This window comes from Bos mutus, chromosome 29 (genome assembly GCF_027580195.1).
Source record: "Bos mutus isolate GX-2022 chromosome 29, NWIPB_WYAK_1.1, whole genome shotgun sequence".
NCBI classification, from domain to species: domain Eukaryota; kingdom Metazoa; phylum Chordata; class Mammalia; order Artiodactyla; family Bovidae; genus Bos; species Bos mutus.
This window is the reverse complement of record NC_091645.1, coordinates 16,290,937-16,318,386: the sequence shown is the minus strand read 5'-3', so window position 1 is coordinate 16,318,386 and position 27,450 is coordinate 16,290,937. Positions and strand designations below refer to the sequence as shown.

At 49.0% G+C, this 27,450-nt stretch overlaps 1 protein-coding gene across 4 annotated transcripts in view; it reads right to left on the bottom strand.

The window, feature by feature from the left end:
- TENM4 (teneurin transmembrane protein 4) overlaps positions 1-27,450 on the bottom strand; it is an 855,551-nt gene that overhangs the window by 305,071 nt on the left and 523,030 nt on the right. For 3 of the 4 annotated variants that reach the window (XM_070365001.1, XM_070365000.1, XM_070365002.1), the window contains one exon: positions 21,040-21,249. The exons of the other annotated variant lie outside the window; for it this stretch is intronic. In XM_070365001.1, coding sequence (XP_070221102.1) covers positions 21,040-21,249 — 210 coding nt within the window. The remainder of the gene's footprint in view (positions 1-21,039; positions 21,250-27,450) is intronic. 4 annotated transcript variants of the gene reach the window in all.

The window sequence follows — 27,450 nt, the reverse complement described above, 5'->3', positions numbered from 1 at the left end:
GACAAAGTGCCTCACTTTGTTAAGTGAGAGAGAGAATGCACAGCCTGCCCTGGGGGTGCAGAATTAGGCGCAGCCCCTCCAGCCAGGGGAGCCATGGAGCTCTTGCCCCCTACCCCCGGGGGCTTGCCCTGAGCTTGCCGCCCAACCAGAGACAAGCGGCTTGATCGCTCTGAGCCTCAGTCGCCTCACCTGTGAAGAGGGCATAATGCTGCATTATATACCAGCCTCAGAACTGCTGTGATGATTGAGAGAGACAAGACATGTGAAAGCACTTAGTACCACGTGTGCCTGGCAAAGGCGCTCCTGCAGACAACCGCAGGGCCGTGAGAGGGGCCAGGTGTGTTTGAGGAACAGGCAAGTGATACAGGCAGGTGGGCCCACGTGCCAAGGCCAGGAGACCTGCCTAAGATGCTTGATTGGGTTGCCAGGAGTGGAGGGTGGGCTAGACTGTTCTGTTCAGGGCTTGGCAACACCCACTGGGACACGACTTGAAAGCAGCCTGGCCTCAGGGCTGGGGGGCAGGAAGGTGAGCCCTAGCAGGGCTCTAGCTAGGATCCCCCCACCCCTGAAGCAGGTGCTGGGGCAGGGCAGCCAGGAGAATACGGACCACTCAGCTCTGGCTCTTGGCACCCACCCCAGCGTGTTGCACAATCCAGAGCAGGCTCTCCCCGCAGGCCGCAGCTGCCCTGACTCACTCTCACCTCACAAAGCTGTCCCCGAAGTGGGCAGGGAGCTGACTCTGACAGAACACAGACTGCATTCTTGGCCTGTCCGGAACCAGACTTCTTATTGAAAGACGCAGCATTTCCTGAGTGTCTACTACGGTGCCTGCACTGTGCCGACACTAACGTACACATGATCTCAGTAGGTCTCCAGCACAATCCTGTGAGGTCCTTGTTCCCATTCCAAGCGGGGGTGATGAGATCTTTTAAACATGGGCAAGCATGGGATTAACCCTGGGCTAGGGAAAAGTTATGACCAACCTAGACAGCATATTAAAAAGCAGGGACATCATTTTGCTGACAAAGGTTCATATAGTCAAAGCTATGGTTTTTCCAGTACTCATATATGGATGTGAGAGTTGGACCATAAAGAAAGCTGACCGCCGAAGAATTGATGTTTTTGAATTGGGGTGTTGGAGTAGACTCTGGAGAGTCCCTTGGACTACAAGGAGACCCAACCAGTCAATCCTGAAGGAAATCAGTCCTGAATATTCATTGGAAGGACTGATGCTGAAGCTGAAGCTCCAATACTTCGGCCACCTGATGCGAAGAGCTGACTCATTGGAAAAGACCTTGATGCTGGGAAAGACTGAGGGCAGGAGGAGAATGAGGCAGGAGAGGATGAGATGGTTGGATGACATCACCAACTCAACGGACATGAGTTTGAGCAAACTCGGGGAGATAGTGAAGGACAGGGAAGTCTCCTGTGCTGCAGTCCATGGGGTCACCAAGAGTTGGACATGACTTGGTGACTGAACAACAACAACACTAGCCCAGGTGGCACTAGTGGTAAAGAACCTGCCTGCCAATACAGGAGATGCAGAAGACGTGGGTTTGATGCCTGGGTCAGGAAGATCCCCTGGATGAGAGCATGGCAACTCACTCCAGTATTCTTGCCTGGAGAATCCCATGGACAGGGAGCCTGGTGGGCTACAGTCCGTGGGGTTGCAGAATCAGACATGACAGAAGTGACTCAGCACACATGCAGGCACCCCTGGGGTGAAGTGATGGGCAGCCGGCCCTGCCTGCTGGTGCTGCTCTAAGGCAAAGGCTGATCTGTGTTCCCTTTCTCAGATCCCTTATTTGTCCATGAGGACAAGCTCTGTGGGCAGGACTCAGGGCAGCTGATCCTCTGGAAGCCCATGGGTGGAAGGAAGGACCAACTCGTTCTTGTGTCTCCCATGCACCAGGGTGCCTGTTCATCTTTCCACAAACAGCACCTGACTCAGTCCCGCCAACTACACGCCTGCTCCCTGATATAAGAACTATCACCCCTGTTTGCAAAAGACAAAGATAAGGCTCAGAGAGGGACACAGACCATCCAGTGCTATACGGCTACAAACTGGAGAAGCCGTGACGTGAGGCCCGTGCTGGCTGACTCCAAAGCCTGTGTTTTTCCGAGAGAATCTCTGTAAGTTTGAAGGTGCCTGGGGCCTTCCAGGTGCCCGGGGAGTTCTGAGCAGACTCTCAGACCCAAGGAAGCTCTCCCCTCAAGAGCTGGCACAAGAACCTGTGAGGGTCTTGAGGACAGACTCTTTCTTCCCACCCCAGAAATCTGCATCTGCTGCTAGCCCCACAAAAGGGACCTTGGTTAAAGATCTTTATGAAGGGTGTACCTTTCAGATAACAAACACTCAGCTGTTCCCAGTTCCCAGCCAGCAGCCCCTAAGCTGGTATGGGAGACCCCAAGGACAGAGGTGACTTTGCACCCCAATTTCGAGGCAATTTTTTAGTCCTGGGAGAGGCATTTTCTGAAGTTTCCAATCCAAGAAGGACCCTGACTCTTGAAAGAGGGAGGGAGAAAAGGAAAGGAACCCCAGTATGGGGGTGAGGGGTTGGGGGCGGCGTGAACAGCAGACTCTTATCCCAAGGGATGCAGAGCCTGGACTCATTCAACCCATCCAACAAACAAAGAAGCAGGAAGTAAGTCTCACCCCTTTCTACCTTCATCTGCCCTTTTTATACATGACTTCCTCTGCTGCAGCAAGAAAAACACACATTTGGCAAAAACACATCATTTAATTGCCTGCTATAAATTCTCACCTGTCCAGAGGCATGGTGATTTTCAAGGCATATTTGAAAACCGTTATGTTTTAAGTAGAGAAAAATATCTAGATCTTTAGTGATTAGTGCAGATGATCTGCTTGCAGGTCCTGTCGATCCAGATGTGCTACTTCAGTGTGGAAAAACGCAGTCAAGGATCTAGATGCTAAAGCCGAATAAATTAAGGGTAACAGATGGGAAGGAAATATTAATTTTCTTTATCTCCTAGGCTGTACTTACAATGTTCCCATTCACTAAATAGTCTATTTACCAAGTTATTTTAGTAAAAAATAAATCCTCTGTTTTCATTTAGCTTTTCAGGGAAATGCCTAGTGACCCTCCTCGCTGGAGAGCATGCTCCTGGGGTTGCCTCATATACAGGCTTCCACGTGCCTTATCTCCTAGAAGCCACGTGACAGGCTGCAGAGACCAGCACTGCAGGGGTTTTTTTTTTCCCCCCTTCCTTCAGAGATAAGGAAAGTGAGGACCAAGGAGCTAACGCGACTTTCCAGGGTCACGTGGCTCGTGACGAGCAGAGCTGGGGCTGGAAGTAAAAACCTGCTTAGGATGAACTGGCTGACACTACAGTGAGTCAGATTAAAATGCTGAAGCAGTCCGGCACTCTGCATCCTCATTCAGGCAGAAATTAAAAAAAAAAAAAAATAAGCTGATGCTGGGCCCATCTCTAGCTCTGTTGGTCAAAAGAACAGGCCAAGAAAGGTTGTGTCCCTTGTCTGACCATATAGTCTGGGAACCCAGGACTCAGCTTGCCCTACCTGAAGGTTCTCTGAAATAACAAACTGAAGTTTCTTCACATCCTTAGTGTCCTCTCGGCCCCAACAAACCCCTAGTAGCTTGAAGGGCCAGGTCGACGGACAGCTTCAAAAGAGCAGAGATCACAGTGCGTTTTATCATCCATTGGAAGGTCTGCAGGGCAGGGCTTTTGATGTCAGCTGGCTGACCCTGGTCTGTCATTCCTGACACAAAAGAACAACACTTGAGAGGCAGGTTTGGGTATCAGGGGTCTTCCTGGTCGTCTCAGATTCAGTACTGATTGCGTGTCTGTTCACTGAATGCTTATTATTTGCTAGGTGCTGGGCTAAGAGCGTTCTGTAAAGTATGCTGGTTCATCACTCACCCTACTGCTGTTGCTGCTGCAAGTCGCTTCAGTCGTGTCTGACTCTGTGCGACCCCATAGACGGCAGCCCACTAGGCTCCTCCGTCCCTGGGATTCTCCAGGCAAGAAGACTGGAGTGGGGTGCCATTTCCTTCTCCAACTCACCCTGCTAGGTTGGTGTTATTTCACATTACTGCACAGATGAAGTGACGGAGGCTCAGAATGGACTTCTAATTGGCCTGGTCACTCTGCCCCTGGGTTCTGACCCTCAGCCTGACTTCAAAGCCTATCCACCTTTTTACCAAAAACTCTTAATAAGAGGATAAAATAAAATTCTTTTCCTGTGACCTTCCACGTGATTTCTCTTCCATGAAGAACTGTACTTTGGCTACCTTTTTTCTTCATGATCAAAATAAGATGATTCACTACAGATCTCTATACATTTGACACACTCTGACGTAATCAGTAAGACCATATTTACAGAAGCACCTACTGTGTGTACAGGCTCCATGCACTCAGTGACCACACACCTAGATGGGCTGGGCAACCCTGTAATAAATGTTGTCTATAAAAAATCGAGAGGCTGAAGCCCAGAGAGGGGAACCAACTTGCCCAAGGCCACACAGCCTCAGAGCTCAGACTCAGAAACTCAGGACCGCCTGGCCACAGCAGAAACCTCCCAACCACAGGATTCAGCAGCTTCTGCATTTGATTGGATTGTAGGAGGTGGAAAGTTGGGGTGTGGGGTGGAGCATGTGGGAGACTGGCCAAGGGCTGAAAAAGCAGAAGGAGATGGAGAAGGTTTTATTCCCAAATGCTGCCTCCTTAGAAAAATTTAAACAGAAAAGTTGGCCTTTGCAATCTGGAGGAGTTTTTCATGTTTCAACTCATGTTGAATTGTTTTATGCTTTAGCTATAAACCTCCGACAGAGAGGGTGCAGGGATAAGGCGGGCCCAGCTTTAACTGTGGCGGTGCCGCTGTAAAGCTCAGGTTACCAGAACCACGTCTGGTGCCAAGACAGTTTAACAAGTATGAAGGCACATAATTCCTTCCAGTTGTCTTGCCTCAGCACAGAAGGGCTAGTTCTGGGGTGTGGCCCCATGCACTCTGGCCAATGTGGTTCCCATTACCGGCTCCAGTGCCTCGCCGAAGTCCCCCTCCACGCCCAGGAAGGGCCTGTTTTATCACAACTGCTAAACTATCAATTCTCTGTAAACGTTCAGAGGGTTTCTGTATTCTGAGTCCCCAGAGTGTGTGAGGGATCTTGCTACAAAGAGTGCCCACGACTCACACATCCTAAGAATCCTTTCCGAAAATTAAGCTGTTGTTGTGTCATCTCTCTCCAATCCAAGTTAAATCTCTTCCATTTTTTATTTTGATTAACTTTAAACCCTAAAGAAAAGTCAAAATAATAGGACAAAAACACCCAAATACCCTTTACCTATATCTGCCACTGTTACTGCCATGTGGGGTTATCTCTCTGCATAAATTTTTTTGATCATTTGAAAGTTGCAGAGATCAAGATGCTTTCTAGCAGCATGAATCTCCTGGGAATATTCTCCCATAGAACCACAACATCATGATCACAACTAAGAAAATGAACAATTACACACCACATCACCTAGCCACATATACACCATATTTTAAAAATTCCCCGATTCTTCCCCAAATATCTTCTTTACAGTCTTAAGAAAAACTTAGGGTCCAATCAAGATTCACGTGTTACATCTGGCTGTTACCTTTTTCATGTGTCTCTTTTAATCTAGAGGAACATCCCACCCACCTCAACTGTTTCTATCCCTTTTTTCCCCCACGATATTAACTTTTTTGCAAGTTCAGGCCAGTTGCCCCTCGGACTATCTATCCTATATTCTGGATGTGTTGTTGTTCAGTCGCTAAGTTGTGTCCGACTCTTTGTGATCCCATGGACTGTAGCACACTGGGCTTCCCTGTCCTTTATCATCTCCTGGAGTTGACCCAAGTTCATGTCCATTGAATCGGCGATAACCATCCAACCTTCTCATCCCCTGATGCTCTCTTCTCCTTCTGCCTTCAATCTTTCCCCGCATCAGGGTCTTTTTCAATGAGTTGGCTGTTCGCATCAGGTGGCCAGAGAATTGGATGTGTTGCTTTCTCATAATTAGACTCAGGGTAAACGTTTCAGGCAAGTGTATCTCATGCATGGTGGAACGTACTTCTTACTGCTTTGTAATAATGAAGTTTGGTCACTTGTTAAGGTGATGATTCCTGATCGCCTCACTGTAAAGGAATCTTTTTTCTTTGTAATTTGTAAGCAATCTGTCACACAAAGACCAATCTCTTAGAATCAGATATCCGAGCTGTTTCTGCCCTCTGAACTCCCCTCCATCCTCCTCTGGCTTTAGCCTCTGCACCCTAAAAATGCCTTCAGCAAGGTCACCAGGGGCCATCGAGATGCCAAAGTCAGTGGGCATGTCTCACACTTGCATCAGACCAGATGTTAGTACTTGGGCCCCTCCTAGAGGGCAGGGCCTTCATATTACTTAGGCCATACTCCGGGACCTACTTCAGTGTTAGGGACGCAGCAGGTGCTTAAGAAATCTCTGTAGAGTGCATCAGTGAGTCCAAACGCTGTGAGAAAAGTCAGAACTGGGAATCAGAAAACCTGGCTTCAAGTCCAGCTCTGCATCCCTTCACACAAGGAAGGGGTAGATTGTTTTAACTTTTTATTTTGTATTGGGATATAGGCAATTAACAATGTGGTGAAAGTTTCAGATGCAGAGCAAAACAACTCAGCCATACATACAGTGTATGTATGTATGTATGTAAAACTCCCCCATACAGTGGGGAGTTTTCATTCTCCCCAAACTCCTCTCAGGAAAGGGTTGATTTAAATCAGTATTTTTCGTACTTTGAAAAAAAACATGTTTCATATTAGAAGTGTTTTTTTTTTTTTTTTAAGAGGATATTTGTTGTTGCTATTCAGTCGCTAAGTTGTGTCTGACTCTTTGTGACCCCATGAAGTATAACACACCAGACTCCTCTGTCCTCCACTATCTCTCAGAGTTTGCTCAAATTCATGTCCACTGAGTCAATGATGCTATCTAACCATCTCGTCCTCTGCCACCCCCTTCTCCTTTTGCCTTCAGTCTTTCCCAGCATGAGGGTCTTTTCCAAAGAGTTGGCTCTTTGCATCAGGTGGCCGAAGCACTAGAGCATCAGCTTCAGCATCAGTCCTTCCAATAAATATTCAGGGTTGATTTCCTTTGGAATTGAATGGTTTGATCTCCCTTCTGTCCAAGGGACCCTCAAGAGTATTCTCTAACACCACAGTTCCACAAGTAGCAATTCTTCGGTGCTCAGCCTTCTTCGTGGTCCAACTCTCACATCCATACATGACTGGGTAAGAGGATCTTGCTGCTGCTGCTGCTGCTAAGTCGCATCAGTTGTGTCCAACTCTGTGCGACCCCATAGATGGCAGCCCAACAGGCTCCTCTGTCCCTGGGATTCTCCAGGCAAGAATACTGGAGTGGGTTGCCATGTCCTTCTCTAATAAGAGGATCTTGCTCAGGAGCAAATGTAGGCATCTGATAAAACGAAGCTGCTTTGGTTGAAGGACAGCGTGAACTGATGAAGCTACTGCAGTCAGAGCTCGGGGGAGGGTCAGAGAGGGTCAAGGAGGAGGGAAAGAGGCAGATTCTCAGAGGTCCTGACTGCTTCCCTAAGACACCTGAGCTCTAATCTGTAGTGTGAGGTTTCAGAGGTGAAAGGGGCTGCTGGCAAACCGTCTAGTCACTGTGGGCTTGATGCATCCGGGGGTGCAGAGCCGGGAAGGCACAGGCCGAGTGGGAAGCCAGATTTAAAGGCTCTCTTGTCCTGTCTCTGCCTCAGTTTCCTCTTCTGAAGTCCTCTGTCACTCGAATGCTCTTTGAGTCTTTCTCCCCATTATTCTGAGAGTTCCTCCCTGCTAAGTGGGGGTGGCTTCATCACGAGAAGAAGAGCAGGGTTAGCACAGAGCAGAGGGGGCCTGAGGCCTCTGCGCTCCAAGGGACTCGGGCCATTTGCTGAGTGATTCGGTGACCTGAGAGGCTTACCCATTGTCCGGGCTTTAAAGGGCCACTGCTCCTTACCATTAACCCAACTCGGGACAATGGCCATCACCAGCTCAGACAAATAAGCTTCTTAGCCGGACCTCATGCATCATCTTGTCACCCATGCAGAAGCCCAACAGGGGCATCCTAAAAGAGCTAAGAGCGGGAGTGCAACTCAGCAGTTTCCATTCTGGGGGGTTCTGGCCAGGGGTTGGGGACTGCTGCCAAAATGTGTCTGCAGCCTCCTGCTCAGTGCGGGGGGTTGGGGGTAGGGGGCAGGAACGTGAGGGCAAAAGAAATTTCTGATCTCTTGGGGAGGTTTCCCAAGATCTCTGGCTTCCTGGGGACTGTCAGGAAAGAGGGGTGATGGCTGTCAGGGAGGAGGGGCAGCCTGTGGGGAAGAGGATGGCTGGGCCAGGCATTCCTGCTTCGGGATGCAGGATGCCTCTTCCTACCTACCTGTGTGGACTTGGGCAGGGGACCGAGCCTTTCTGAGGCCACTTTCCATGAAACAATAACCAGGAAAATAAGGATCACAGCAACAGCAGTTTCCATTTACACCTTTTCTTCCATTTAAGACTTTGGAATAACCTAGTACTTTGCTAAGTACTTCACATACATGATTTCCTGTTGAATTCTAACAACACTGAAGTAGATACTATTATGATTCCTGTTTCACACGTGAGGAAAAATAGAAACTGAGAGGTTAATCATGTGCTACACATCTCAGCTGGCTGTGGCAGAGTCAACATTCAAACCTATGCTCTTAAATCGTCTGTTCCAGAGCCTGTCAGCCGGACGGATTTGGGAGTGTGGGGCAGAAGCACCTAGCACAGCACCTGGCACCCTGCAGATGGGCTTTGTTCTTTCACTGCACAATTCCAAGGCATGTCGGACCTGTTCAGGTTCCTGAGGCTGCACCTGCCATGGCCACCCCCTCAATGGGCTCTGAATGAGAGGTGGGCAGAGCACATCTGCCTCAGTCCACGCCACTCACTCCATGTCCACCTCACACCCCAGGAAAATTGAGTCTCGTAAAGAGGCTGCTCCCTGACAGTGGGAAGGCAGGTAGCGGGGCGGGGGGCCTTAGCTTGAGAAGAAGCCAGCCTTGCCCTCCACCACGGCCAGGTGCAGCCCCCCTCCTCTGTCCCCTACCTCGTGGCCACACATGGGGGAAACAGAACAGGTCTGGTCAGAACTCCCGGGCACAGGACCCCACGCACAGCACGTGCCTGAGAAAAGTCTGCTGGATGGATGGATGGGTGAATGAACGAATGTTTGAGGAGAGAGTGAGTGAGCACGCTCTGGGGCCTCTTCCTCCTTTATAAGGACACCAGTTTCTTCAGATCAGGGCTCTGCCCTTAAGATCTCACAGAACCTCAGTCACCTCCCTACAGGACCTGTCCTCAATTCGGCCACATGGTGGGTTAGGGCTCATGAATTTGGGGGAGGGGACACAATTCAGTCCATTGCAGCCTAAAGAGCCATCCAACTACAGCTCACTTCTGGGCAGAGCTCTTTGAGAGTTTCCCTCTTTCTCCAGGATGAGCCCCTGAGCCTGCCAGTCTGCATGAAAGCTCTGCAGCCCCACACCCTGGCACTCGGCCCCACTCCTTGCTGCCCTCACTGATGCCTGTTTTAGGGCAGAGTTGCTCAGACGTGCACCTCTTTGCTCAATATCCAACGGATGAGCCAATGCTTTCTATTCCCCCTGGGCCCCGGCACACAATAGGTCTTTAATAGTAATTTGCTGAACTGAATTGGTTCTGAAGGGCAAACATGCTTCATTTCTTCCCATATGATTCCAAATCAGAAAGAGCTTCAGCAGTTTCCCCTCTAAATCAATGAGTTGTGTTCTGAAGGCTTTGCTCCCAAGATGGTCAGATATTCATCACAGGCCCTGTTCTGGGGCCAGGATTGTCCTCTGTCCCCTCAAAAACCATTTTAGTGTGCTGTGGTCGCAGGTCCTAGTAGGGCCACAGAAGTAAGCGGCCTGAGAGGGCAGGAGGGCCTCTGTGAAGAAGGGTCTTTGGGCTCCATCTGAGGAGATGGGTCCCGAGTCCCCAGTGGTGGGAAACAAGAAAAGTTCCTGCAGGCGCTCTGGAAAGATCTCCCTGGGACAGTAGAGATGGATTAAAGGAAGAGATGGGAGGCAGGGAGGAGACCACTGAGGATGCTACTGCAGTTATCCAGAGGAGAGAGGACATAGTCGTAAACATTGTGGCAAAGGGGAGCGAGACCTTGCAAAACTAGCAAGAATCATCTCCACTTCCATTTTTTGCTTATTCTCGGGTTGAGAGCACGTGTGTGTGCGCACATGAAGTTGCTTCAGTTGTGTCTGACTCCTTGCGACCCCATGGACTGCAGCCCACCAGGCTCCTCTGTCCATGGGATTCTCCAGGCAAGAATACTGGAGTGGGTTGCCATGCCCTCCTCCAGGGGATCTTCCCAACCCAAGGATTGAACCTGTATCTCTTAAGTCTCTTGCACTGACAGGTGGGTTCTTCACTAGCACCACCTAGGAAGCCCATGACAGCAGGGAAGTGATCACAACTTCAATTCTGATCAGAAAAACTTCTCATCAACTGGAAACAAATTGCATTCTTTGCCCCAGATTAGAAGGGGAAACCAGTCAACACTCAGCATCCCTTGTAAGCTCAGTGTCTCAGATGTTATCCCGTCTCATGGTTGCATCCACCCTAGACTGCTGTCCATATGCCTGCTTTACAGATGGGCAACTGAGTGAGAGGGGAGGTCACACAGTTAACAGGGACAGGAACTTGGCTCCTATCAGGCGTCGATGCTCCCACAGCCTCTGCTGTGGCAACCAAAAAGGGGTTTCTGGAAGTACAAATATATGTATTATTGTTAGCCCGTGCAACAGCTTCCCAGAGTTATTTGCAGAAATACGATCCGTTCAGGAGAGAGCGAGTGAAGCGTAAATGAATTACCAGTCATTTCCTTCTCCTTTCAACTCGGGGTGGGGGATAGGGGTGGGGAAGGCCCACTGGCCAGAAGGAAAAGGCATCACTGTGTTTGATCTGGTACCGAGTATCACATGCGGTTCCAGGAACTCTGGGAAAACGGCGGCAGTGCAGGGAGCCCCACACGGAGGGTGGGGGCTCTGTTTCTAGGACCCCATGCTATGTTTGTTTAGCTGGTGTCTTGGGCTCACTCTCCCACCCTAAATCTCTGCAAATCATCCGGGAGGGGGAGGGGGATTAAAGCCCAGGCCTCCAGGACAGAGCTGTTCACTGTTGCACCTCCTCCGGGCCTGGGAGGGGCGGTGAGGGAGTAGGAATCTGCCTTCCTTCCAGAGATCTTCTGGGTTCTAGAGAAGAAAGTGACGACGCGAACATGCATTGCGCACCTCTCGTGTAGCAATCACTATGTTAGAAGGCTCGCTCATAGTTTCCCACAGACACAACAATTCTGCAAAGTACTATTAAAGCCAATATCCATTTTTACAGAGCAGGGGACTGAGACCCAGAGAGGCTGGGCATGCTTCCCAAGGGCACACAGCCCACAATGGACCCGCAGGCCTCCATAGCCTCTTTCTTCCTCCCATGGCTCCATATGGCGCCATTTCTCTTTTCCTTTTGGCTTCAGTCCTTTTAGGCCATTTAAAGCAGAGGGAATGTTTTTTAAGTTGTTCAATCTCAAACACATATATCAATAATGACAGTTCAGAAGGAGAGGGAGGAGAAGGGAAAGGAGAGGAAGGGGAGGAGTGGAAGCCACTTGGGTTCCTGGTCCAAACTGGGAGCTATTAACCAGTAACGGGGAATCCAGTTGAGTGCAAACCACCCAGATCAGACCTGATGACAGGGGTAGAGGGCAGGAGGGGAAGGTGGGAACAGCTCGCTTAGAAAAGACCACACTTAGGAAGGGGAGGGACAGGGGGTTCTGGGAACAGCAAGAGATATTTACTCTCAAGGTGAGCAGGCCATGGGGTATAGCATTGAAAGCCTACACAGAGTTCTGGGAAAAGCCACGGAACCATGGATCCCACGGACATGGTTTTAGGTGGTGAATGAGTGAGCTGACGTTTGCTCACATGTAGGACAGCCTCCATCCTCTTGCAAGCTTCTGATGAAGAGGAGGAAGTCTCTGTTTGGTACTGGTAGGTTTTTAACACCTAACACTTGCCAATGTTCCTCTTTAACAAACAGAAGCAAATCTCTGCTGGGCATTCTAGGGCGGGCTTTATCTCACCACAGTATTTACTTTTTACAGCTACCCTCTATTGGGAGAAGGCAGTGGCAACCCACTCCAGTACTCTTGCCTGGAAAATCCCATGGATGGAGGAGCCTGGTAGGCTGCAATTCATGGGGTCGTGAAGAGTCGGACACGACTGAGTGACTTCACTTTTCACTTTCATGCATTGGAGAAGGAAATAGCAACCTACTCCAGTGTTCTTGCCTGGAGAATCCCAGGGACGGGGGAGCCTGGTGGGCTGCCGTCTATGAGGTCGCACAGAGTCGGACACGACTGAAGTGACTTAGCAGTAGCAGCACCCTCTATTTATGGCAAGTAAATCGCCGCAGTAATATACAATTTCCTTTTTAAAATAAATTTACTTAGCTTAAGAAAAAGTTCAAGAAAGGAGGCAGTTTAAAGGCAAGGAAATGGCATGGAGGTGGGTACTGCTCTAGTGCAGCCTCTGACAGTGACACACAGAGGAACCAGCGGGGGAGTGCTGATCTAACCAAGTCCTCCCCCCACCCGATGAGACAGCCAAGGAACCAAAGGACCGGGCAGGTGGGGATCACACCGCAGGTAAGATGTAGATTTGGGCTCAGAAGGCAGGGCTGCTGTCCCAAAGCGCACACGTCTCCCCAGGCCGCTTTCCAGGACGACTCAGGCGAGATTATCAGGAGGCTTCTGCAGGAGGGGTTACAGCTGGAAAACTCAGCTTATGTGGATGGTGGTGGGCCTGAGAGTGTGGATCAACCAGCTGAGGGCAGATCTAAAACTGGCCCAAAGCTGCACAGTCAGAGGGGTAGCCCAGCTTCTCCCCTCTCTCCTACCTGGTGGTTCTCCACGTTCGGTCAACCTCACGCCAGGCGCTGTGGGTCCCGGGAGATGGCGGATGTGAACGCACTCGGGGAGTGCCAGGGTTACCAAAACGTGAGACGCACTACTCTCTCAAGCTCTCCTTAGCTTTCTTCCTGGCATCACTTCAACAGTCTGTGCCCCGAACTGTCAGGAGATGCCTGAAGTTGTGGCCTACTGGCCACAAGGGCCCCAGGGAGCAAGCCACAAATATTCCCACAGGGACACAATCCAGGCTTAGTTTCCAGGTGGAGGGCTACCGTGCCTTCCTCAAGGGGTGGTCTAGGAATTCCTAGATCCAATCAAGCCAGACACCAAAAATGTTATTTCTGTACCTTTTAATGCAATGGTATTTGGGGAAATTAGTGGAAAGGGAGCTGCAAAGAGTCTGCGATCGTGTCACGTGAGTGACTAATTAGAGGGCCCTGGTTCTCCCAGGACGTTTGGTTACATTAACTCAAAATGTGACCTGTTTATTTTGCAAGGTCAGGAAGAAGCCTTACCTCCTAAGAAAGCCAATGTGGCGATTAAATTAGAGTCACCAGAGTCTGCCTGAGGTAACGTATGAATAAGGGCTTTGTGGACCCTACGAAAACCGGAAGTGACCCCTGTGTGGCCGTCCCCACTGCTCCCACTTGGGGGGGCACAGCCGCCCGCCCCTGGAGGGAGGCACCTGGTGAGGTGGAGAGGGCCCTGGAGGCTGGGGCTGTTCACTGACCCTTGACTCTGCAGTGGGGCAAATGCTCTCTGTGGGTCTCCGGTTATATCGCCCATGCGGCCCACTGCGCCATTCCTAGCAGGGTGGGTGCGTGCGTGCGTGTGTGCGTGTGTGCGTGCGTGTGCGTGCGTGCGTGTGTGTGTTGTGTTGGGGGGTGGGGTGGGGTGGGGTGAGGGGAGCTGGTAAAAGAGAAGACGAGAGGGTATCAACTTTTTTTTTCGGTTTTGACCACAACACCTATGTATGCTCAGCTCTGAAGACACAACGTCAGACAAGGCCTGCCTCAAGGAATCGGTGGTTGAACCTGGAAATCAGACTTGGGAATAAGCAGGTCCATAGGCTGTCACGGAGAGGTTTATGTAGAAGACAGCAAGGCAGCAAAGAAAGGTGGGCGGGTGGGGGTGGGGGGAGGGTGTCCATACACCCGAAGGGGCTGCCAGGGAAGGTTCCTACTCAGAGTCGCCGAGTTCTAGACTTTGGAGAATAGAGCAGTTGGCCTCTCACCTCCTGAATTCCTAGGCCTGCAAGGCAGCCAACCTGCTGGCACTGGCCTCCAGAACCCCCACATCTACATTTGAGTGGCTTGGTGTTTCCAAGCACTCATGTAGATAAATATGGAGCTGCCCAGTCAGCAATCTGAACCTGTATCATGCCTTCTAAGAAAGTAAGTGTTAGTCTTTCAGTGGTGCCCGACTCTTTGCAACCCCAAGGACTGCAGCCCACCAGGCTCCTCTGTCCACGGGATTTCCCAGGCACGAATACTGGACTGGGTAGCCATTTCCTTCTCCAGGGGATCTTCCCAACCCAGGGCTTGAACGCAGGTCTCCTGTACTGCAGGCAGATTCTTTACCGACTGAGCTACAAGGGAGGCCCTTGTAGCTTCCCCTCTAGTTACTAAGTTTTCTGGTTATCTCTATGATTGTCTGTTACTAGCCTTTCTGAATCATGGGACCCCTTCCACCCATTTAAGAAAAGGTACAATTCAGGATCACCATCGTAAGCCACCATTCCAAAAAAAAACTCAAAACTCTGAAGGCTGAGAGGTTTTTCTTTTCTAAGACAAAGTTTTATCAAAACTGTTCTGGTTGTGAAGCCTGACCTGAACAGTCATGGATCTCAGAGTCCTTTTTTTGGTTTGTTTAAATCTCACCAGAGTAGCTGTTCATATGTCTGACTGCAGAAATATCAAGGTATTTGGTTACCGTGGGCTTGCCCAGCACTCTGAGAATGTTAGGAAAGACACAGTATGTGTACTGAATTTTATTCCTTAAATCTAAAAATTCCTAGATTCTAAAATGCAACTCCAAGGGCTTCATTTAAGGGATTTTTGACTCTATGAATTAAATACCTATTTCAGAGGATATTTATGCTTAGAGTCAGTGCCTGTTACCCCTCATCCATCAGGAAAACATCCACAAACATTTCAAATGGCATTGTGGATGAAGGCAGGAGAGAAGGAAGAAATCAATTTGTCTTGTTCTTAGGAGTTAAGGACTTACATTCTTGACGTGGCTGGTGTAAGAATTTATTTACCAACAAGAATCTTTTGATGCAAGAGAGCTGGTGGTGAACAAAAATGCCTGAAAACTTCACATGGTCCTATGTCCTTAACCCTTGGGTCTTGGGCATCATACAGACCCCCAAGTACCTGCAGTTGGCATGGAGCAACTAAATCAGGTTCCATGAAATTCACAGAGAAAGGAGACAAAAGCCTCATTGCATACGTCTCCATAGTAGGAAACAGGCACAATTTTGCCTTATGATTTCACAAACTGACTTAACAGGACCCCGGCAGACTCCCTCAGGGGAATCTGGATAGGTTCTAAATTAAGTTGAATTTTTTGTTGTGTTTTAAGAAAACACTTTTGGAAGGAGCTCACATACATAGCAGTGTTTCTCATTTAGAAAGAAAAATAAACACTCCTCCGCCAGATTGGAAGTCAAAACAAAATAAGCCCAGCTGCTTAAGACCTGAGAAAGTCAATGAAACTGCCAAACAACAGTGATGTTGACCAGTGTGACCAGCCTGAGAAATCTGGTGAGGCCCGGAGCAGGGGGAAAAGAGGGGGAAAAAAAAAAGGCCACGGATCGCCCAGCATCTAGGGCTTGGCTTTCAAGGAGCAGCAGCAAAATTAGGTGTCCAAGTCATTGGCCTGATTCATCTTTGAAACTCCCATAGTCCTCACCAAACAACAAGGGAAAGATTTCACTCTGGTTTCAAACAGACCTGGGAATCAAATCTGGTTCTGCGACCTAGAAGCTGTGTGATTTAGGGGAAGTTACTTAACCTCTATTGCCTGCTATTGCCTCCATGAGAGTAAAAATGGCCATGACACAAGATAGATAGGAAGATTCAGTGAGATTCCATGAATACCCATGATTCAATGAGATTACACATCTCTCACATAATAGAGGCTTCATCAAGGTTTGTGAAGTGAGTACTAGGAATCTAACAACTAGTAATTTTTTTTTTAATCAGCTTTTCTTTGGTGGACTTCCCCTTATCTTCTTTAGCTTCCACTAAAAAGACACAGAAATAACAGGATCTGGTACTGAAAACAACACAAAAAAATTGGGGGTAAAGGAAGAAAATTGAGGCCCAAGAATCAAGTAGGCTTGGGTATGAGTCTCTGCATGCCCTTTAGGAGCAGTGAAGCCATGGGCTAAGCCCCTGACCCTCTCTGGGGCCTCAGTTTGCTGAACAGAGACAAATAGAAGCTCAATAAAGATAACGTGTGTAAAGAAAAGACACACCAAAGCTGCTCATCACATGTAAATTCTCCCACTGTTCCTATCTCACCTCAGCTTTGAGAAATGGACAACTTTCTCTGAGCTATTTATTTTCTGAGCCTCTTAAATATTAACCAACGAGCTTTTAAAGTCCTTCTACTTTAGACTTTGAAAAAAGTGAAAGTGTTAGTCATTGAGTCGTGTTCGAGTCTTTGCGACCCCATGGACTGTAGCTTGCCAGGCTCCTCCATCCATGGGATTTCCCAGGCAAGAATACTAGAGTGGGTTGCCATTTCCTTCTCCAGGGGATCTTCCTGACCCAGGGAGTGAACCTGGGTCTCCTGCATTGCAGGCAGATGCTTTACCATTTGAGCCACCAGATGACGGCACATTTAATATTTCCTTTGAAAAGTTTCTGTGGGGATAGGGACAAAGATCTACTTAATCCTAACCACTTCCTTAGCTCCTCAGCTGTGACAAGTTGTTATTTTAGTGAAATCTTTCTTTGTATCTATCAGTGACTTCTAGATGGTTATCCCTGGGGTGGATTAGGATTTTGATGACAGAGAAGAGCTGCTTCCCGTTTCCTTTCCTGTTCTGTGATGCCCCACGTGGCCTCCCTGCTCTTTACACGGGGATTTTAGGAGGGCGGTTCTGGGGAGCCCCAGGCCTGGGATCGCAGCTGGGGCAGGAGTTGACACAGCTGGAGGCAGAGGGCCTCCGGGAGCCCGTGGAGCACACAGCCTGGCTCCCAGAAGGCTGCCTCCCAAAGGGCCAGCCCGCAGAGGAGGGTGCTGAGTCAGCTCTTGCCAGAGGAAACTTCATTTTCACCCTCCAGGAGCTTGAGGGGCTGCCTTTGTCATTTAAAGTACTTTCTCAAAGATGCCTCTGGGGAAGTAGGCCTCTAAAGGAGCCAGAGCAATTAATCTACTTTGTCGGGTGGTCTTTAAAGCCTTCAATTGGTGGAAAGTAATGGAGGTGTGCAGATAGGGAAGGGAGATAGTGACCCCAGAAGGGTTTCCCCATTTCACCTGCGCTGCAGCTGAGGCTCTGGGGGGTTAGGTCCTGCGCCCAGGGTCGCATCTCTGGGGCCCGATTTCAGAAGGCTTGACTACAGGCCTGCTCTCTTGGGCCTCCGAGGTGGCATCAGTGGTAAAGACCCCGCCTGTCAGTGCAGGAGACACAAGAGATGCGAGTTCGATCTCTGTGTCGGGAAGATCCCCTGGAGGAGGGCGTGGCAGTCCACTCTAGCATTCTCACCTGGAGAATCCTGTGGACAGTGGAGAGCCTGGTGGGCTACAGTCCACAGGGTCACAAGGAGTCAGACACGACTGAAGCGACTCAGCACGCACGCCTGGACTCTTGGCTGCACTGTGGCCCTCATGCAGTCTGTTCTGCTTGCTCCTCCCTTCATGTATTTACTCACTAATTTTCACTCCCTAAAAAGCATCTGTAAGGCCCTGCACCAAACTGTTAAAAGTGGATATCTCTGGGAGGAAGAGTTACCAGAGGACTTCACTTGTTACCCTTCCGCACTGTTTGAATGTTAGCAAGCAGTTACTTTTATAACTGACAGAAGCAACAGAGATGATTCCATTAAAATAATTTCACACTTTTCCATGAAAAAACAACGAAACAAAACTTAACAAGTATTGGGCCCACTATGGAGCAGGGCCCGCTCATCCTCACTTGCTGGGCTAGGTCCGTGCCAATGGCAGCAGGTCCTGGGGATCACGGAAGACCCCTAGCTTTGGGGTTTCGGGGGACAGGAAGGTGGCAGGCAGGGTGACACTTGTGACCCACCAAACCCAGAGCAGCGGATCACCAAGGACCGAGACTCTCCCTTCAGGCACGGGACACATTTCTTACCAACCTTTAGAGTGACTCCCAGCTTCAATCCCTGGGTTGGGAAGTTCCCCTGGAGAAGGGAATGGCAACCCACTCCAGTATTCTTGCCTGGAAAATTCCGTGGACAGAGGAACTTGGTGAGCTACAGTCCATGAGGTTGCAAAGAGTTGGATATGACTGAGTGACTAACACTTGCACTTTTCACTTTAAAGTGACACACTCAGAGCAAGGCCCCAGGGAAGGACTTTGAAGTGTCTCTAGGTCCCCTGGGAGCTGGAGTAAAGAGGAGCGAAGCTGAGCAGACAGCTGTAGGCTGAAGTCCCCCGAGCTCCCTGCACATCAATAATGCAATAATGCCATCAGTCTGCTGCAGAACTTGCAACAGTATGATTGCTCTTGTTCAGTTAATTAGCAAGAGGAGAGATTAAGGACTTTAATCTCCTGCCTTCTCTTTTACCTACAAGGCTTATTTATCTAGAAATGAACAAAAAATATCCCAATGTATATACATATTTTTCCAAGTAAGCTTAAGGCTACTGACTGGCACACCTGTCAGCACCCATACAACACTCAGAAAATCAGAGTACCTTAGAAATTGCTCCATCGTTGGCAAGATGGGGAAACTGAGGCCTGAAGGACAGTGATTGTCCTGTAAGGATAAATAGCCAATAAGCCACAGAGCTGGGCCTGAAACCATTCCTGGGTCGCTATTTCTCTGCACAGTTTAAAGCAAGGAGGGCTAAAAGGTAGAGAGGTGCAATGATACTGAACCACCAAAAGGACAGGGCCACTCTCAGGAGCACAGAAGGAAAAGGGCCCTGGAGGACGGCTTCGCTCTTGGTCACAGAGAATGCAGGGCTCAAGATCCTGCCAGAAGAGAACCACAAAGGCCAAAGATCTGTCTGGTTTTCACAGAGAGCAGAGGCTGGGAGAGATCCTGGTTAGGGGAGGGAGCTGGGATAAAACACCTTTCTTTGTCATGGTGGTGGTGGGGGATGGGGCCTTGGGTAATGCCTGAGAGCCTCAGTTCAGCACTCAGAGGAGCTCAGGTCACTTACCATGTGGCCTCCCACACCCTTCCAAAGTTAATGCCTATTTACTGGCCATGTTCCCGGGTATAAAAGAGCTGGCACCAGGATCCCAGCAGCTCCCTACCCTGGGTCCTTTGTCTATGTTTTCCCTCTGCCCAGCATATCCTGGGTTATTAAAGCCATTGGTTATCCCCATCTGACACACCCTACTTTTTCTTTCAGGCCCAGGGAAGGCCTCCTCTAGGAAACATTTCCTGATTCTCTTGGGCAGACTGGAGGCTCTTCTCCTGAGTCACCCCCACACCAGGTTCCTACCTCCTTTATCACCTTAGGCTGTAATGATCCTAAGAGATAAGGAGTCTGACTCTTCTGAGCATTACTAAGGGCCAGGCAGTGTGCTGGGAGCTTTCACATACAGGCTCTCTATAAATTCCTTGGAGGGAGGTGGGTGGTGACTGTGGCCATGACTAACCTTTACTAAACTCTATCCCAGGCCCTGTGATGAGCCCTCATCATGAGCTGGGTACCACAATGCCCACGTTATACTTGCTTGAGGAAAAGCTTAGAGGCAATGTGCCCTGTCTGAAATTCCACAGCAATAAAGCTTACGTTTAATGCAAAGATGTCTGATTGCAGAGCCCATTAGTCCTGCCTATTCTCTCTGAATCTTTGCCACCTTTTCCAGAATTGGACCAGAATTTAGTGCCAAATAGGCACTTACTAATAAATGTTTGCAAAATCAACACACAAGCTACAATGTTAAGTGGAGAGTCTCATTTTCTTTCCTCTTCTTTGATAATCAGGACATACTGGTCCATCAGGGAGATCCCAGGTTATCTCATATATATCACCCACCTCTGTAGGCTTGACTCCCCTCCAGGCTTTGAATTCTTACAAAGAAGTGGACTAGTCACTGCCAGACACAGAGACTGCGAGTACATTGGCCCAGGTCACATAACACCTGACCAGACGCTAACACTTGGGTCTGCAAGCTCCTGGCCAGCCTGGACCTCTTGCACTGAGTCCTCCCATACCTCTTCTCCTTAAGAAAGTCAGGGCAGGATTTATAAGAGGAAGTTCCCTGCTCAGCCCAGTGGCTCTCTCTGCAGTCAGCTTTCAGCCTTGCAGCTGCCTGGGCTCCCAGGCCCGTCTCCAGGCAGCGTGAAACCTCAAGAACTTCCCAAAATGCCAGAAGCCTTTCTCTCGGCCTCCTCATGGTCAGTGGAGACACTACGAGACCGGTCTCTTAGGCAGGGTTGTGAGGAGGATGCAATAAAGCAACAAGTGCCAGTGGCTGGCACAATTCCTGGCACACAGCAAGCAGTCAATCGGTGCTATTTTTGACTTTTCATTTTCAGAGCCTATCTTTGTCTCTCTGTCTTTGCCTGACTCAGGTTCTACCTGATTTTTTGTCTCCTGGTATCTGTCTGAGCATCTCTATTCTGCAGCTCTGTCTGCCCGACGTCTGTCACGGGGGTGGGAACAGCAGTCCCCCAACCGCGCAGTACCCAGCAGTGCAGCCTGGCAGGAGCGGGGCTTCCCCTGCCCATGGAGCCTGCCAGGTCCCCCCGAGAACCCCACGCTCCCCATGCACCAGGCCCCTCCACCCCTGCAAGCAGCCCAAGCAGGCAGATTAACCAGCATCGCCAACGAAAGGGTAAAACAACACAAACCCACAGAAGTTAGGAAGAGAGAGGGACTTACCGTTTGCCGCGACCCCCAGGCTGGCGGAGCCACTTTTAACTAAGAATGAATTAGGGACAAACTCTTCCTCAGAGTCTGAGTCCGGGGTTGGCTGGGCCACACCGTTGCCTAGCAACCGCCTCTGGCTCTCATTGGCCGGAGGGGAGGGGGGCGGGGAGGGGGACTGCTCAATAGGGGTTGATGAAGCGGATGAACAATGCAAGGGAGCACCTGCGAACCACAGAGACAAACACAGACAGGAAAAAAAAAATAATGAAAATTGGTTTTGAGGCACACGGGGAGGGGGAGGGCGCAAAATAAAACACGCATCAACAGGGGGAGGGGGCTCCCAATACTGGGCGATCTACTGCACACGTGGCCCGGGGGCGGGGCTGATACCTCTGGCAAAGCGGGTGCAAACTCCTGAAGAGCTGGCCTCCTGCGCAGCTTGCCAAGAGCAAGCCCCTCGGAAACACTTGGGAAGGCCTTCCTGCTTTGCCTGCTCTCTGAGAGAGGCCTGAAAACCTGAGGTCTAGTCCCGGGGGCGGGCTGTGTCTTCTATCACACAGCGGCCCCGCTCTGAGTTTCAGTGGCGTCTCTGATAAAATGAGCATCCACCCTGGGTGATCGCTGAGCCCCTGCGAAGAAGTTGGCCATTCTGTGATGTCAGCGAACTGAAATAATGTTCTTATTAGTCAGATTTTAATCCAGCATGCCTGGAACAGCCTCTAAGCCTCATAAAAGGTAGCGGGGAACTGGAAAGAATGATCTAGTGCCCCCTTCACTGCTGGCATTCTAGGATTTCAACACACTTAAACTTTTCTAAGAATCTGACACTTTTAAGATTTTAAGTATGTTCTCTGCAAACTTATTGAGAGAGCAAGAACTCTTAACAGTCTTTTTCACTTGCGTGCCTCTCCAGACTCTAACATAGTACCTAGCACACAGTAGGCACTATATAAATGTTGGCTGAAGAGATGAATTCTAAGTGTTTCGCAGACTAGCGTTCTTAAATTCTAATATTTCAGAGGAAAATACTGTATACCTTTTACGACACTAGCATCCTGTGAGTTTGGAAACACTAAGTTTTGGGGCACTAAGTCAGGAGGCTTGCCTGCAGATTTCTAACATGTCAGGGTCCCACGATTCTAAAATGCCAGCTTTCTATCGTTTTGTGGAAACACTCCCAACTCTTCAGAAGCAGGGTGACGACTGGGGACAAGAGCTTTGGGGACAGGCAATTTGCTGTCCTACATGTGTCTGGCCTTGAGGCATGTGCAGTACATCATCTACAAGAGAGGGGACATACACACAGACATGTAGGGGTATACAGTACAAGGCAAAGCATTCACTGGACAGCCAGGCCTGCTGCTTCTCTCCCACCTTGACTCACAGAAGGTTTAAAACATAACCGGACCCATTCAGTGTTTCAGAGACCAAACACTTAGGAAACAAAACGCAGCCCAGACACATCATCACAAGATTTGGTAGAGCCCTGAGGAAGAGGTGGTATAGAGAGCTGCTGATTCTTCGTGGGGAGGGGCGGGGGGGTCTGTCTACCAAGAGAGGCTCACTCAGTTCAGTGACCGAATCCTGCAGGATTGTGCAGGTTCCATGATGCTCATGTCAACCCCTGAGCCCAACCACATGAGACATTTTATAGAGCTGCTGTGTATCCCACTTGGTTGGTTTGTATTAGAAACTCAGTAACAGCAACGGAGGCAATAGGAATCCACAATCAAGGTCCAATCTCTGGGTAGCTTTTCCATCTGTGTTTTGGTTCACCTAAAAATTTGGGCTATGATTTACCTTCAGTTCAGTTGCTCAGTCGTGTCTGACTCTTTGCAACCCCATGGACTGATTTATCTTAAAATCGTCCAAATCAGGGTTTCCAATTTAGCCTAGGGAGACCCTTCCCTGACACCACTTACCACATAGCACTATAGGGATGATCATTTCTTTCTTTGAACTAACCTTTTAGTTCTGTTATCATATTTGCTCTGGTGTATTTGGAGTTATCTGTAGCTGTCTCCCATATAAAAGCATATGCACCCCCTTGGGATACAGTACTACCTTCTTGCAGCAGGCTTTGAAGTTCAACAGAATAGGAGTTTGTATCATGCCCTAGCCTCCTACTGACTATATGATCTTGAGTCAATGTGTTCCAGTTCCTCATTTGTAAGTTGGGAGCTCCTCCCCTTTAATAAAGTTATTGTAAGGACTAAAGGTACTACATCTGAGCACATGGCATGCACCAGCAAGCAGAATCCCAGGGTCAGTGCTTAACAAATGTTGACCAAACTGAATGAAACCACCCCATGAAGAATTCCATTCAAGATTTCCCTTCCCCTGCTGTCCCAGGATTGAAAAGATTTTGTCAGCCAGGCTGCATTAATTAAGCAAATATACATTCATTTCCTCATCTTTTATTAACCAAAGACATCTTCTAATCTCCAATCAGAGCTTCTGATGAGCTTGAGATAACCAGGACCAGACCATGTTGAGTTGTTAGAATTTCAGACAAAGGTTAAGAAACATGATCTGTTGTTCCAGGGTGCTTGTTACAGCCTCTTCCTGAGTAAATCTGTCAAGCTTTATGAAATAAACAGTTCCAGAACTAAGTAACTTGTTCCATCACAAACTTCAGAGATTCTGGGCTAAGAGCAGCACAGTCCCTCCCAGGCCTTATGCCTGTTTCTTCTCCCTTCCATGCAATCTCTAGGCCTCACTCCAGGCCTCTGGGGTTCCTCTGAATGTTCATACCTAACATTCAAGCACCTAACAAGGTGCCAGACCCTTAATAAGTGAAGTGAAAGTTGCTCAGTCATGTCCAACTCTTGGTGATCCCAGGGACAATACAGTCCATGGAATTCTCCAGGCCAGAATACTGGAGTGGATAGCCATTGCCTTCTCCAGGGGATCTTCCCAACTCAGGGATCAAACCCAGGTCTCCCATGCTGCAGGCAGATTCTTTACCAGGTGAGCCACTAGGGAAGCCCAGACCCTTAATAGGTGCACAATAACTCATGAGGTTTCCGTGATGTACAGAAACTACTGGAACTATGTCAATTTCCTCCCTCTCATTCATCAGCATCTCTTAATTTAAGTGGTCCCTAGGCAGGGGCATAAAACCATCTCCTGGGTGCAAGAACATTCTAGAAGTAATTTCTATGTCACTCTTTCCTAATATCTATTTTGTAAATGTTTTATAATGTACATAATACATTCCTGCTTAAAACACATGTAATAAAATGCACTGCTGTCTCAATTTGGCATCCTCAGCAGCAGTGCAGGATTATATTAAAAGAAAGGGCTCTGGATCCTACATCTGAACTCTACTGTTCTACTTGCTAGTTCTGTAACAGTGACCTCAGTCAACTTACCCCACCTTTTGTGACTCGATCGCCTCATCTAAGTAATCATGATCGTGAAGTTGTTCAGTAGTGTCCTATTCTTTTCAACCCCATGGACTGTAGCCTACCAGGCTCCTCTGTCCATGGGATTTTCCAGGCAATAGTACTGGAGTGGAAGTAATGGAGAGCAAAAAATAAAAAAAGAATAGCTACTTTACAGAGTCGCTCTGAGAATTAAAGGAGTTAAAACAAGTAATGTGTTGAGAATGGCATGTGTGTTAGTTGCTCAGTCTTGTCCGACTCTTTGCAACCCCATGGACTGTAGCCCACCTGGCTCCCCTGTCCATGGGATTCTCCAGGCAAGAATACTGGAGTGAGAACGGCATGGCAGCCAGTAAACACCCAATAAACTTTAGATGTCGGTATGCATAAACATGTATGTATAAAGTGAGGGGGGCTAACTTTATCTTTTCTTTATAAGAGCAGCATGTGAACGGAGAAGTATGGTGAGCACTGTTTCATTCCACAGACATTTCCTAAATGCCCCCTGAGCAGGCTAGAAGGTGAGGGGGGTACAGACTATGAGAGGCGTAGCCCCCAAGGAGCTGGTGGGAGGGCAGGGGGAGTGTCCCTTGCAGCTCTCAGCACGGCAGGGGTGGGACCTGTCAGAGCAGAAGACTCCAAGCAGTGCCTGGAGGATGCGCGAGGGGGTGGGGAGCTCGCTTCAACTGGAGGCACCAAGGAAGGCTTTCTGGCGCCACAGAGGATTCCAGAGGGAAGAGATGAAGAGATGGGGGCTTGAGCATCCACGGCAGAGGGAGGAATATTCTGCCTCAGGCCCTTAGCCCTGACCTGGCCTCAAGCAACCTCCCTGGCATCACTCTGCCTCTCAAGTCTCGTAACTTCTCACTACGTGTGCTGAGACTGGTTGACGTGCCCTGACTTCCACATACTCACCGACCCCTCTTCTGCCCAAGTCTGCAGATCTGCACAACTTCAGGGCACCACTGGCATAGAACTGATCTGAAGGGCACCCCCTGGAGCACAACTACAAAATTTTGCCTCTGAGGTTCTGTATATGCTGTTCCTTCTTCTTGAGTGTTTCCTTTCCTCTTCCCTTTTCTACATCACTACCGCCCTTGTGAGTCTCATTAGCCCCTAGTCAGCCTCTGGGCTTAATCTCAAGATCGCTACCCCCAGGAAGGCTTCCCAGATGCTCCAAACCTGGTTTTGGCATGCCTCCTGGGGGTTCCCTGCTGCAACACTTCCCATACTGTAGTGAGGACTTGTCTGTGGCCAGCCGCTTGCCAGCCTGGCTTGTCCATTACTGTATTCTCCAGTGTCCAGCACAGTGTCTGGTACTTAGAAAGTACTACAAATATTTGCTAAATGAAGAAAGGATGGAGGGAAGGCAGAAGGGAAGAAGAGGACTTTGATTATGGCAGCAAAGGTCTATGTGAAGAGAGAAGTGGGAAATGAGTCTCTGAACAACAGGTTTAGGTCTTGAACACAAGGAAAGGGAAACCAGACCTTAGGTGGGGAGTCACGCGGGTTTTTAAAGCAAGAACGTGACAAGATTGGGACCGTACTTTAGAAGGATTTGATCTTGACACTTCAGGCATCTGCTTCGGCACCCAGACTTCCTTTCTAATTGGCTCACAGCTCAACTAGGATGTTGAAAGTCCATATGATCTGGGCTTGCCTTTTAGGTGGGGCCCAGATGCATGTATGTGTAGGCAAATAAGGATGCCTGATACCACGGGCAGGACTAGGGAATTGGGGTTAGGGGTCGCCTTGCCATGTATACTGATCATCGGCTGAAGGGAACCTGGTACTGCAGAATTTTCCACTGTGTCTCTGCTAAAATGAGATGGGGTGTCTGGAATACCTCACCTCAACAACAGGGGGCCACAGAAGGGTAGGGGGTGGCCATGCATGTCTCTGGAGAGAAGGTCTTTGAGCCTAGCTTGCACTTATAGTAGATAAAGGTGGAGAAAGGAAAAAACCAAAGCAACAAAGTGAGAGAAGGCAGACACCCTATGGTCGAGGGATGGGGGTGGGAACAAGCATTCACAGAGCTCCTCCTCTGGGAGGAGGATCTTTTTACAAGATCTTTTCTTCACAATAACTGTGGATTGGAAAACCCATGCCCATTTTCAAGGTCAAGAAATGGAGGCTTACACAACTGAATGCATTTGTCTGTGGTCACAGGACCTGGGGGAGAACCCACAATGGCAATGCTCTGTCCACTGAGGGGGTGTGAAATACATTTATCAGCCCTGGTTTGGAGTCTGGAGGGGGAGATTCCTGTCCATCAACTGAAACACATCTAAAGTGGAAAGACTACAGGATTCCTGTTGAACAAACCAGGGACCAAAGCCCCAGTTCATAACTGGCTGTACAACCTTGGGTGAGTCACTTCACTTCTCTGAGTCTCCATTTTCTCCTTTGAAAAATGAAATCACAACACCCACAGCAAAGAGCTTTTGAGGGGAGGATGGTATCATGCTTGTAGGAAGTCCCAATGTGAGGGCTCATTGGATGGATCCCTTTACCATCCCTCCAGTTGTAGGTCTTTGAGAGGAAGAACAGGCTGATTTTGGGGAATAAACAATGACAGATCTGCAAGCCTGCCAATGACACCTTTATCAATATGCATCGCTTACTGACGTCGTACAAGAGGAACGTGTTAGGCAGACAGCTGTGATATATGAAAGGAACACATGACAAGGGAGTCCTGAGCTCTACAGGAAGAGCAATTTCAATCCCTCACACTTTGTGTGTATTGATGGCAGCTTTCCTTAGCATTTGAAATGTAACCTATAACTAGGGCAAGCTGGTGCTCAAGAAAGAGCCTCCGGCACTCTGCATTCTAAGTTGTCTTTGGAATACGCCGGGAGACTAAAGTGTGAAGGGCTAGCTGATGGACGCATTTATTACTCTGCCAAAGAAAGGACCATTAACAAAATGCACTTTTTTACACTTTTCTCAGCAGTCCTGAGAAATCCATCTAAACGCCCAAATGGAACCTTATTGATCTCCGTTAAACCCCATCTAGGCTCCGGTGGGGAAAGTCACA